The following is a 12068-nucleotide window of genomic DNA, read 5'->3' as shown; positions in this document are numbered from 1 at the left end:
GAGACTGGGTAATTTATGAAGAGAAGAGGTAATGTATGAAGAGACTCACAGTTCCACAGGTTGTATAGGAAGCAAATCTGGGGAAGTCTCAGGAAACTTACAATCATGACATAAGGTGAAGGAGAAGGAAGCACCTTCTTCGCATGGCGGCCAGAGAGAGAGGGAGCAAAGAGGAAAGTGCCACACACTTTTAAACAACCAGATCTCATGAGAATTCACTCACTATCAAGAGAAAAGCAAGGGGGAAATCCGTCCCCATAATCCAATCACCTCCCAACAGGCTTCACCTCCAACACTAGGGATTACAATTCAATATGAGATATGGGTGGGGACACAGAGCCAAACCATATCACACTGTAAAAAAAATGACTTCAGTTCCTCTTTCAACAGTAGACCGCAGTCAGGCTATGACGGAAGCCCTTATCAGGGTAAAGGATAATGGTGGCCTGAACCCAGATGTTAGTCTTGAAAGCCATGCAAAGTTTGGTTTCTGAATATATTTTAAAGATACAACTGATGGGCATTTCTCACAGATTAGATACACGGTGTTGAAGAAAATAAGTCACAGACAGATCCTGGCTTTCTGGCCTGTAATTCCAGCACTTTGGGAGGCCGAGGTGGGTGAATCACGAGGTCAGGAGATCGAGACCATCCTGGCTAACATGGTGAAACCCGGTCTCTACTGAAAATACAAACAATTAGCCTGGAATGGTGGCACATGCCTGTAATCCCAGCTACTCAGGAGGGTGAGGCAGGAGAATTGCTTGAACCTGGGAGGCGGAGGTTGCAGTGAGCCGAGATCATCATGCCACTGCACTCTAGCCTGGGTGACAGAGCAAGACTCAATCTCAAAAAAAAAAAAAAAAAAAAAAAAAGATAAAATAATGTAACACAGATTTATTAGTTACACAGATTGTGTATACAGCCTCATAATTTTAACTATTAAATGTTTACTGTGTTTTTGACTGTGTGTTTATAATTGGAAATAGAATTTCCAGTGGTTGCATCAAACAGATGCAGAAACTGGCAAATCAACTTTAATAGAAGAAAACTATTTTTATATAAATTAGTAAATGACCATGGACACTTATGAACTAAGACAATGATGTAAAGATTCCTGTGAAAAATTTAGATGGGTGGAGAAATAGTCTCAGTTTCTATAAATTCAGCTTCACTGGACTTTTTCATCCACCCAAACAAAACTTGATACATTAAAGTTGGCTAAAAACCTTTTTGGATCTTTTTGTTATTAAAAGAGGAGACTGTCACACACATGGGCGTGGATGGTGGCTTTACTGCTTACATTTATGGACTCACAGAATCTCAGTCTTGAAGAAACCAATACCGAGGAGTTCTCTAGCTTGAAAAACATTTTCACTGTGAGAACTCTGAGCCTCCAACAGCCCATTTTATCTCGGGATATTCTTTTTGTTGTTTCCTTACCTTGAACTGCGTTCAATTTCCCTGTTAACCTCCATCCATAGAACTACCACAGTTGCAGACATGCTGAGTAAATCTGACCCCTTCATATATTTGAAGCAAGCTGGTATGTTCTGTTTTGTCTTGGTCACTAACCCTCTGAGTCCCAGAGATCAATTATCAATGCTCTTATGTTGAACAATAGATTGTGTAAGAAGAGAAACTAAGAAAAACAGAAAAATGGAAGATTTCCAATTGAGCATTTTAAGTAAAAACTGAACAATCACAGTAGCTAAAAACTTAATGAAGACTGAAGCTATGACTGTTTTTTGCTGCTGTATATTCAATAGAATAAAAGATATTTCTTAAATGTTTATTGAAAGAATAAATCTGGGCAAAGCAGAAAGATTGCTTAAAGCCAGGAGTTCGAGACTCACCTCTGCTTACAAAAAATTTAAAAATTAGCTGAATGTGGTGGTGTGTGCCTATAGTCCTAGCTACTTGGGAGGTTGAAGCAGGAGGATCACTTGAGCCCAGGAGTTCTAGGCTGCAATGAGCTATGATTGTGCCACTGCACTCCAGCCTGGGCAACACAGTGAGACTCTGCTTCTAAAAATAAATTTAAAAACAGAATAAATCACACAAAAAATTGCCACTTCTCATTAGTTATCATTTCAGTTTACCAGAGATGAGCTTAGTGAAAAGTTGAGCACTTGACTACAGTGAGGTATGCTAGCAGGAAAATCAGATAATTTTCCTATCTATATTCAATATTCATTATTTTAAATCTGACATTTATGTCTTTCTATTCACATACATCAACCAATAATCTTACTGGTTTATATCTGCTTATGTATATTCATTTTCACTAGAAGCACAAAAACCAGAGGATTTTTCCAAGACATCTGAACCTAAATATTTGTAATTGCTTAATTTTTATGTCAAAGTAATTTTTTTCATTTCTATCCTAAATGTTAGAACTTACATTGCAGAAAGTAGCCAAGCAAACTTAAAACATTAGAATTTCACATTCCTGATGACTTCTCTGTGGTAAATAATGGTATAAATTCTAAATAAAGTGAGAAATCAATTAAATCTAAAAAACATTACAGTTAATATTTTAGCTGTTACTGTATGCCAGTCACCGTTCTAAATAGATGTCATGTGCAGCTCATTTCTCTTCACAATCCAACGAGGATAGGTGCCATCATCCTCCAATTAGACAACACGGGAGCAGAATGATTAAGTGGCTCACTCAACTTTACACAGGTAAATGACAGAAAGAGTTGAACCAGGGAGTGTGACACCGGACCTTCCACACACACAGTGCAATACAGCCACTCAACAGAGATGAGAAGCTTCCATCACACTCCTGTGAAATTTATAAACAGCTGAATGTGCTGTGCTTGACCACCCTTATTAGAAAAGGCCCATCCTAACTAGCCAGTCTGCAAATTCACAGGTTTGTGGGTCCATGTTTTGGGCTGTTATTTGTGTGCCAGTCACTCTCATAAAAAGAGATGTCCTTGTTAAAAAAAAAAAATATATATATATATATGTATATGAAATTATTTTTAAAATTAACGTTTGTATAAAGCCTTTTTTTCCTAATATACCTGATACTATTTAAAACAAAATTTTTAAAAACTTGAGGTTTTAAATGTGGTTGTGTGGTGTCAAAGATAATTTGGCAGTTGATTTAAGGACTGAAATTCTTCTCAAAATAAACTATAAGATATGCTTTTGGAAAAAATACTTTAAAATTATCAGGTTGGTCAAATACAAACTATATCAAACCTATGGATCTCAGGTTCTTGATTTGTAATATAGCAGAATGAGACTGCAATCTGATCTCTCTCTTCTCTAGAATTCTACGTTTCTATAATTGTAATTTTAATACAAGGAAACACTTTCTGGAAGACACAGCCGTTGCTGTTGTCTTTGAACACAGAACTATTCTTTTTTTGTTTTGTTTTGTTTGAGATGGAGTCTCGCTCTGTCGCCCAGGCTGGAGTGCAGTGGCCGGATCTCAGCTCACTGCAAGCTCCGCCTCCCGGGTTCCCGCCATTCTCCTGCCTCAGCCTCCCGAGTAGCTGGGACTACAGGCGCCCGCCACCTCGCCCGGCTAGTTTCTTTGTATTTTTAGTAGAGACAGGGTTTCACCGTGAACACAGAACTATTCTTATTGCAAACAACCAGGATACACAGTAAAAATAACAATTACAGGTTTTCAATTACTTTATTTTAGAAAAACAAAGGTTTACAATTTGTGCCATAGGCAGAATATCATGAATTCAACAAGTTAGTAATGCAGACTTTCAAAAACCTCTATAGATTAGTCCAAAGTAGAAAATTATTTTTTGCCCACTCTTGGACTCAGACACATTCAGAAAAAATATATATTTATAAAAATAAAATGGCAAGCCTAATCCCACCAATTGATAGTCTTAATATCCCACACTGGTTTATTTGATCTCTTAATGCATAAGAATAGTTGAATGATTTTTCCCTGTCCTAACTCCATGTCATATGAAGCAATGATGAAAATATCTGTTACTTTTTACAACACCAAAATAAAAAGGCCCCAAAGCAAAACACAAAAAGTCACTAACAAAATCCACTAAACAAATACAATACTGCTAATTTACCTACTCATATAGACCCTTCCTTAAATCCCCCAGGTATTTGGCATTTTAATGTTATTTCTCAATCAGACACCAGGAAGCAACTATGTGAGAAAGAAAATGAAAATTCTAGGTCTAATACATGTTAAACAAGTTTCAGGTAATAGTAGCTGAGAAAAATATTGATGCATATAATGAAACAAAAAGAATTGCCAGATGTAATGCGGTGCACAGGGTACTTGATAAAAACATGCAGTTTGTCTCGCTGAAATATCCTTAAATATTATCTGAGCACCAAATTCTGCAAAAGCAAGGATCTAGAAATCTGAATTTAGAAGTTATAGAGAACTTCACTGCAATTAAAAGCTCCAACTTCCTGAAGGACCCCATTATTCACATAGAATCATGACAAAATTCATCATGGAATTAGAATGATACCTATGTTCTTCCACTAGATTCACTTATTAAGAGACCTATCTTTACATGGAAGTAATTTTTCATGGAATGAAACTAACATTCATAGTAATCTCTCATATCACATTGAAGGGAAAAGCACACGAGCAAACAAATTTTAAAATCTGTTTTGTGAGTAGTCTGACAATGTAAATAAACATCTCCCAAAGTAGAAAAAAAAGCAAAATTTTAATACAAAAAGAAATAAAAATTATTCACTTACAAACCACCTACACATTTTGTTTTCCCAATAGACACACTTTAAAAGCACAAACAATATAAGGCAACAGTACAAAGCTGTGAAACGGGTAGCAGAGAACTGAGGCATTCATTTATAAAGAACATCACAGAATACAAAGGAAGATCACTGGATATTTGCATTCACACTGAGCTTTACTCTTTTTTTTTTCCCCCCTATTAAGGTCTTTCATTTACAGGTAATGATCAACAAGACAAAAATATGCAGATGATTAACTATAAATACGAAAAAAATAGATGACACTTTCTATAGCTATTTCCCCGTGTCACTGACTGCTAAGTTTTCACTTCCTTACTAGGCTGAGTTTCAAATGAGGCACCCGTACCCGTGTAAGCTTTTCACTACTACAAAACAAGGTTGACTATTGGGAACATTAAAATTTATCTTCCCAAGAATCACTCATTATTCTTTGGAGAAGAATCTACTTGTTAAAATAACAGCATTTATCTCCGGTTTCCACTTAACAGCATTTCACTCTAGTAGTTTCTGAATTTTGGACTGCATATTTGTTTCATTTCCAAAAAACAGAAATATGGAGTGTCAAGCACTAAGAATAGGTATTTAATTATTAAATACTAAGAGTACATGGATAAAATAAAACAATTACTAGTAATTCCTTGGTAATTAAGATACAAGTGTCCATACTGTCTTGATTAGTATGGCATCAGAAACAAGAGAAGACTGCCCTTGATGACTAAATCGCTAAACAACTTCAGTGTCGGGACCATGAATCACCTATTTTTTGACCATGAGTTACATATTTTTAAATAAATGTTCAATAAAATTCTTTATAGTAGAAAATTACTCAATGAATAGCCACTCAAATCTTAGTTGCCTAACATAAATTCTAAACTTAGCTAAAATGAAGGCCTCAAAAATAATTTATCTACAATAAACATACCAAACTGTTACTTTTAAAAAAAGGGTTTTTAGACATTGCTTTGGATAGAATTCCTGTATTAGTTTACAGAAGATGGGAGGTCACTTGATGAAATGGGTGACAGAACTAAGGAAATGGAGAAGGTAACCGGCTGATCACTTTTTTCCCACTGGATGTGACTTGTCACTGGACATGCTGATGTCACTCATTATTCATTATGAAACAGACACGGACAGGTCTACAGCATTACATAATAGATGTGTCAATAAACTTTACGTGCCTGTGGGTACAAACATACGTATTCTGGAGTATAAGTTACCATAAAGTTAACACACTGTAAACATAAAAATATGATACATACTACTTTTCAAAAAGCAGAAGATTTTTATCAAAGGAAATGTTAGAAGAAATCTCAATATATAAAATAGAAATAAAATACTAGGCTGTTCTGGCTAAAGCAGGGTAGGATTAATAGAGACCCTTCCCAACCTACAATGACAGATGAAATACCCGTTAAGAGTAATCCAAGGAATGGGTTGAAACCTCTACTCTCAGTAAACCCTGTTCATTTTGCGAAAGTCAATCACAAGACTTTTTTCCCCATTATCTAGGTCCATATGAAAATTTTATGATAATGCAACTGAGTATAAAGTTAAAAAGTAACATTTCTTCTCCTTTAAAAATAACTAACAAAATAAAATCACTATGCTATATAAAACCACATTATTTTTAACCTCAATCTTAATTTGATACATGGAAAAAGTTATTAGTTCTCCTTAAAGTGCCTAAATTTTAAGGACTTACTTTTGTCCATATAAATATTATCCAAAATATATGAGGCAAATGAATGGCAGCAGGGGAGGCATTACTTTTCTATATCACACATGTATCTTCTACCTGACTCACCAATTTAAATATTCTGCCCAAGAATCTTAACTTTTTGTCACAGAATATTCAGATAGAGAAACATGCAAATAGAACTGATGTGTTCTAATCACAAATATCAGGTAAATTTTGATGGAGTGCTTTGTGTTTGTTTCAGACAAACTGTTCATCTCTTTGCTCCAAACACTTCCCCATGTATGGAGGGACTACTTTAATCCATGCAGTTGATATTAGCAAAATACAAATAACATGTTCTTTTCTGTAAAGATCATGATTAAATGTCTAAATTCAATAAATAGACTCTTTAATAATTTGAAGTCCTATCAAATATTTTATAGTAATCAAGTCTCAATCTTTCTTCTTTTCTAATACATCCTTGGGCTCCTGCACTGTAGGCACTACAGATTCTCCGCTGCTTGGCTCCTGCTGTTCTTTGCTCTCTTCTATCTGTTCTTGGTTTTCATTTTCACTTTTAGACACTTCATATCGTTCTTCTATATAACCTCCATCTGTGTCGGCTGTGTAGATTCCATAGCACATGATACTGATGACACCCAGTGGCAGGCCAAAGAGAAAGCAGCCCATCAGTGGTGAGCTCTTGAATATAGACTGTGGAAAGAGAATTAAAACTCAGTTCCCTTCATATGTAATTCTGATATATAAAGCATGACATGAACTTGAAACCACTATAGATTTCTCTTGTTGCTTGTCAACTTGTTTTTAGTTTCAATGAATCAAAGTCAATAACTTCAGCAGTAACTACCATGTTAAAGACACTGTTAAGAGATATAATTTCTATATGCACATACATATGCATGTGTGTGTAGAACCAGCTATCAGCAGGAGAAAAAGGCATCCAATATTCTATAGCCTTTCCTAAAGACACTGATTTTTCTCACACCAACCACAAAGGTCTCTTTAAGATGCTTACTATGTGCAACCAGCAGCTTTAGAGTTGTTTCCTGAACTACAGGAATCTGCTTATGGAGAAGGCTGGGTTATTTACCACAAAGAGGGTACACACATATTCTCTTCACATGACATTTTTAATATTTTTCACTTATCTGGTTAGCAGTAAAGTTTCATTGACTAATTTCCCTCAATTTACATACTGTGTTCATAGCTCCCAGAAAAGTAAGAGTAATTTTAATGAATAGGATTTTCAACTAGAATATACTGCATGAATTGCAACGATAACTTGAGAACATAGACAAGTTCAGAGAAGAAAAAGATCACTTTGGATTGAGGTAAGAAAAGAAAGTTTCACAGAATAAAGATGTGTTTTAGGTAGGAATTTAAGGATGAGTGAGAAGGAGGCAGGATATGGGACAGGTGAGCACCAGGCAATTTGCATCAGCAAAAGCTAATATTCAAAAACCAATGAGGAAAATACTTTAGATGGACAGAGTATTCTGATGTATATCCCTGGAAAAGGGAAGCAAAGTGATCAAAATCGATTATTTTAGTAATATTAATTGTGTAGTGGAATACAATATAGATTGGAGACTGGGCAAGTGGAAGTATGGAAACCAGGTGAAAGAGAGCAGCAGCGAGACAGAATGTGATTAGGGCTCAATCCATGCTTGTGGCAACAGGAAAACACAACAAACTGAAGGATACTATGCAAGGAAAAAAACCCAAAGACTCCCAGAATTTACTTCTGAACAATAAATGTTAGCTATATTTTCATGATTGCTTTGGGCCACAATGAATGAAAATGCCCATGTAATAGCTCAAGAAGGACAACAGGAACTAAGTTTAGGGCTCAAACATATTTAGGAATTCCTCCACTGTCAAGTTGATTGACAGTTAAAGCTGGGAGAGGAAGAACAATTTCTTAAGAGTTTCAAGCAAAAAGGTTCAGATTCAAGGACTGCAAAGAGGAAAGAGAGGAAAGGGATGCTGAGAAACACTGACTGGAGAGAGGGGGCAGGAGCAGGGGAGTAGTGATACAGCAGCACGGAAAGGAGAATATTAAGGAAGGGATGCTTCAAAGAAATCCAGGGGAAATACATCAACTGATCTAATTAGTTTGATAGAGTGAAAGGAAGAGGAAATTAGAACGGCAGAAATAATCAGGTGCGAGGTGACAGTGAAGAAAGTTAAGGAAATATATTTAGAAAGTAAGAGAGACAGGTAATTAGGGGCAGACATGTCAATGCATCTACCAGTGTTGATATTCTACTTACATATAACAACTGTGAATAAACACTGGGACAAACAAATGAAAGTAAACACTGTTAGAAAGGATTTGATCCATCACATTTTAATTCCACATTTAAAGTCTTCTATAAAAAGAATAAAAAAAAAAAAAAAAAGGAAGGAGAGAAAAAGGGAAGAAGGAAAAACATCTGTAAATGATCTTAATTATTTACCAACTAGGGAAAAGTACAGAATTAACAGGGATGTTTAAAACTTTAAGATCTAAAATTTTATTTTGACTCCTGCAAAATAAAAAGTGACTTCCCAGCACACATCGTTTTCTTCAAGAAAAATGACCAATTTACAGAAGACAGCACGTAATGGAACTAAAAATTTCCTATTATCCACACTTTCAACAAATCATGGAAATTACTAAGTAAAAAGTTTACATGGTAGGTTGCAGAAATAAAATCTTTTAAGTTATATTATCAAGTTAATTGATTCTGAATTTTAGTTTTAACTCATCAATCATATAATTAGAAACAATTTCCACCTAATGAATATATTTTCTTAAACACTGACTAGTCATATCCTGCAAATTAAAAAGACATATTTTGACCTAATCTTTTCAAATTCAGATTTTTAACATTAACACAGCTAGACATAAAGAACCTGTATCTTCTTCATTATCAATGACATAAACTGTCACAACTTACCACAATAGTAGATTTGGCATCAAATACTATTCTTTTCAATCTCTGCAAAATGCTATCACCTCCTTGGGCCTTCAAACAAAGGAAAATAAAAATAAATTACTTCAGTACTATTACTTCATTTATTTGGTGTTACATAACCTTGTAATCGCAGGCCAAATGGTTAACTCCAAAATATTACATAGTCACCTGAAAAGGCCATGTGGTAAACATTTAATGTTGTTGTTTTTTGTCTGTTTCATGTCCAGCATTCCTCCTGCCTGCTTGTGTTAACTCACCCTGATTCTACTCTAAAACATTCCTCCTCCTCTATTCGTAACCCACGTAGCTTGGCTGAAGCTCACCCACCCCTGAGTACAGCCTAACCAGCTTTTGAGTTTAGCTGGGACTGCAAAACCAGAGCTGCAGGATACCTTTGCTACTGTGCAGGGAGAGGCTCCCTGAGGATGAAAGTGCTGAAAGGAAGAGAGAGAAAAATTCCTGATGAAAATCAATCAAATCCTGTATTCGGCCATACCTGCAACCTGGCTCATTTTTCAAATTTCCAAGCTCTATGAGACAATAAAATCTGTTGTTAAACAGTCTGAGTTGCATTCCACTAACTTAAAAATAAAAGCCTGATTATATAGGTGAGTTTCATTTCAACTAATTATTTTCAAAAATATTCTATTTGATTAAGAGTGTTTTTCAAACTTCTTCACCTTGACCGAAAGTAGTTATGTTTGTTATTCTGTGAGCAAATTTTATATAAAGTTTGTGTAAAACTGAAACAACTCTCAAAACATAATAATTAAATTTCACAAAAAAAAATGAAGGCTCTTTCTTTTAAATTTTATTCTAGTCTATTGAATTAAGATGCATGCTGGTCACGACCTGGTTGTGACTTGCAGTGGTTTCATGACTTTCTAATACAGGTTGCAATTCACAGTCTGGAAAACACTGCAGTTAAAGTTTATAGGAAAAAAATATAAAATTAAGACTATCCATTCACTTATTTCTGAGAAATATTTTATAGGATTAAGTCTAGAACTCTCCATGGGAGCTTTTATTCTCAATAAATTTCCTCATTTCTTCAGAAACTGTGGTCTTATTTGCAGATTTTCTTAGAAAACCAGTCCTAACAACTTAATCCAACTGTACTTTTGGACCTAGAAACATACTAAGAGACAGGCAAGTTCACTATTAAGATTACCCCACACAATGCAGACCTCCTAGCATCCCTAGCCCTCAACCTTAAATGCCAACAGCACCTCCCCATCACTGTGACAACCAAAAATACCCTCCAAATAACCCCTAAAAGGACATTTCCATCTTTTAGCAACCTCTGCCATAGAAGAACCTTCTGTAACTGGGAGAATGTAACTCTATTCTGCCTATAATTGGACAGAAGCAATGTATGGAGGTCCAGCCCTCTACTCTGGGTGATGGCCAACTATTCTTTTCAGAATCAGAAGTAAAGAAATGAACTAGTTTCTCCTCTACCCCAGTCCATCATCCCTTTGAAACAGAAGTGAAAAACTTACTTCTACTGTGCCATCCAAAATGTTATTTATAAACTGGACCATGTCTTCAACATTCTTAATCTGTCTATCCAGCAAGAAATATTGTTGGTTTGAAGTATTCAGTACAACTACAGTTGGGACTGTCAATTCACTGAAAATATAAAAACAAATCAAAATATACATTAAACACAGCAAAGTATTCTGATACTCATTTATATCTCAGTAGCTATAATTACAGAAGATATTTAATAAATTTGTGCTTATTTTATGGTAGAAAATGATCAAACAGACCTAGTATTTATTTTATGCATTCATGACATAACTTTTTCTTAATTTTTTTTGGCATTTCTAGGATATGCAATTCATCTTTAAGTCTTTTCAAATTATCAAAAATCTCAAAAAAGTTTTACAATATATGTATTGAAAATAAATTCCTATGGGTGGATCTGCACAATTCAAACTCATGTTGTTCAAGGGTCAACAGTCCCTTTAATAATTGTATAGATACTTTTTCTTTGTCTTGATTCTTCATTATATCCCACATCTGGTACTTTAATCTTTGGCAAATCCTCTTAAGTTCTTACTGAAATGAGAGGGATAATAAATGAAGTAAGGTGATACTAATTATATTTCAAGATTTTAGCTGAAAATGATGAATGTTACCTTGGATTTGTAAGTTCACCCCCTTCCTTGCTCAGTGTTCTTACTTAGAAAATAGAAAACACCAAAATAATCTAATGTATTACAATAACGAATGAAGGCATTTGCTAGATCTATGATACTAAGCAAAGTGAGAGAAAACCAACACAGCATCGTGTTGTTGAACTTCCACTGGGCCCTCAATGCGGCTAACAGTTAGTGTGTCTCTAGTGAGATTTCCCCATCTTCATTTAGAGGCTAGCTTATTTCTCTAGCCCTCTCCTAAGCCCTGTCATACTTGCTATTATGTTCTGCCTAACTTCTCACTCTTTAGACGTTTCTTAATTATTGCCTCTTCCAGAAAACATTTCTTGAGCCCTTCCACCTTAGTGTGTACTGGGTGCAGGTGTGTGTGTGTGTGTGTGTGTGTGTGTTACTGGGTGCAGGTGTGTGTGTGTGTGTGTGTGTGTGTGTTACTGGGTGCAGGTGTGTGTGTGTGTGTGTGTGTGTGTGTGTGTATGTGGCGGGGGTTGAGGGCGGGAAAGTGTCTCT

General features: G+C 35.5%; 1 protein-coding gene across 1 annotated transcript in view; it reads right to left on the bottom strand.

Moving 5' to 3' along the window:
- Positions 1–3642: 3642 nt before the first annotated feature.
- The window catches only part of TMX3 (thioredoxin-related transmembrane protein 3), a 39950-nt gene continuing 31524 nt past the window's right edge, over positions 3643–12068 (bottom strand). Inside the window, exons 14-16 of the mRNA XM_011968353.1 lie at positions 10899–11028; positions 9379–9447; positions 3643–7129 (exon numbers count right to left, since the gene is read on the bottom strand). Coding sequence (XP_011823743.1) covers positions 6869–7129; positions 9379–9447; positions 10899–11028 — 460 coding nt within the window. The 3' untranslated portion in view covers positions 3643–6868. The remainder of the gene's footprint in view (positions 7130–9378; positions 9448–10898; positions 11029–12068) is intronic.

The sequence above is a fragment of the Mandrillus leucophaeus genome, unplaced genomic scaffold, assembly GCF_000951045.1.
Source record: "Mandrillus leucophaeus isolate KB7577 unplaced genomic scaffold, Mleu.le_1.0 Scaffold84, whole genome shotgun sequence".
Lineage (NCBI taxonomy): Eukaryota > Metazoa > Chordata > Mammalia > Primates > Cercopithecidae > Mandrillus > Mandrillus leucophaeus.
The sequence above is the reverse complement of the archived record's forward strand: the minus strand, read 5'-3'. Positions and strand labels throughout refer to the sequence as shown.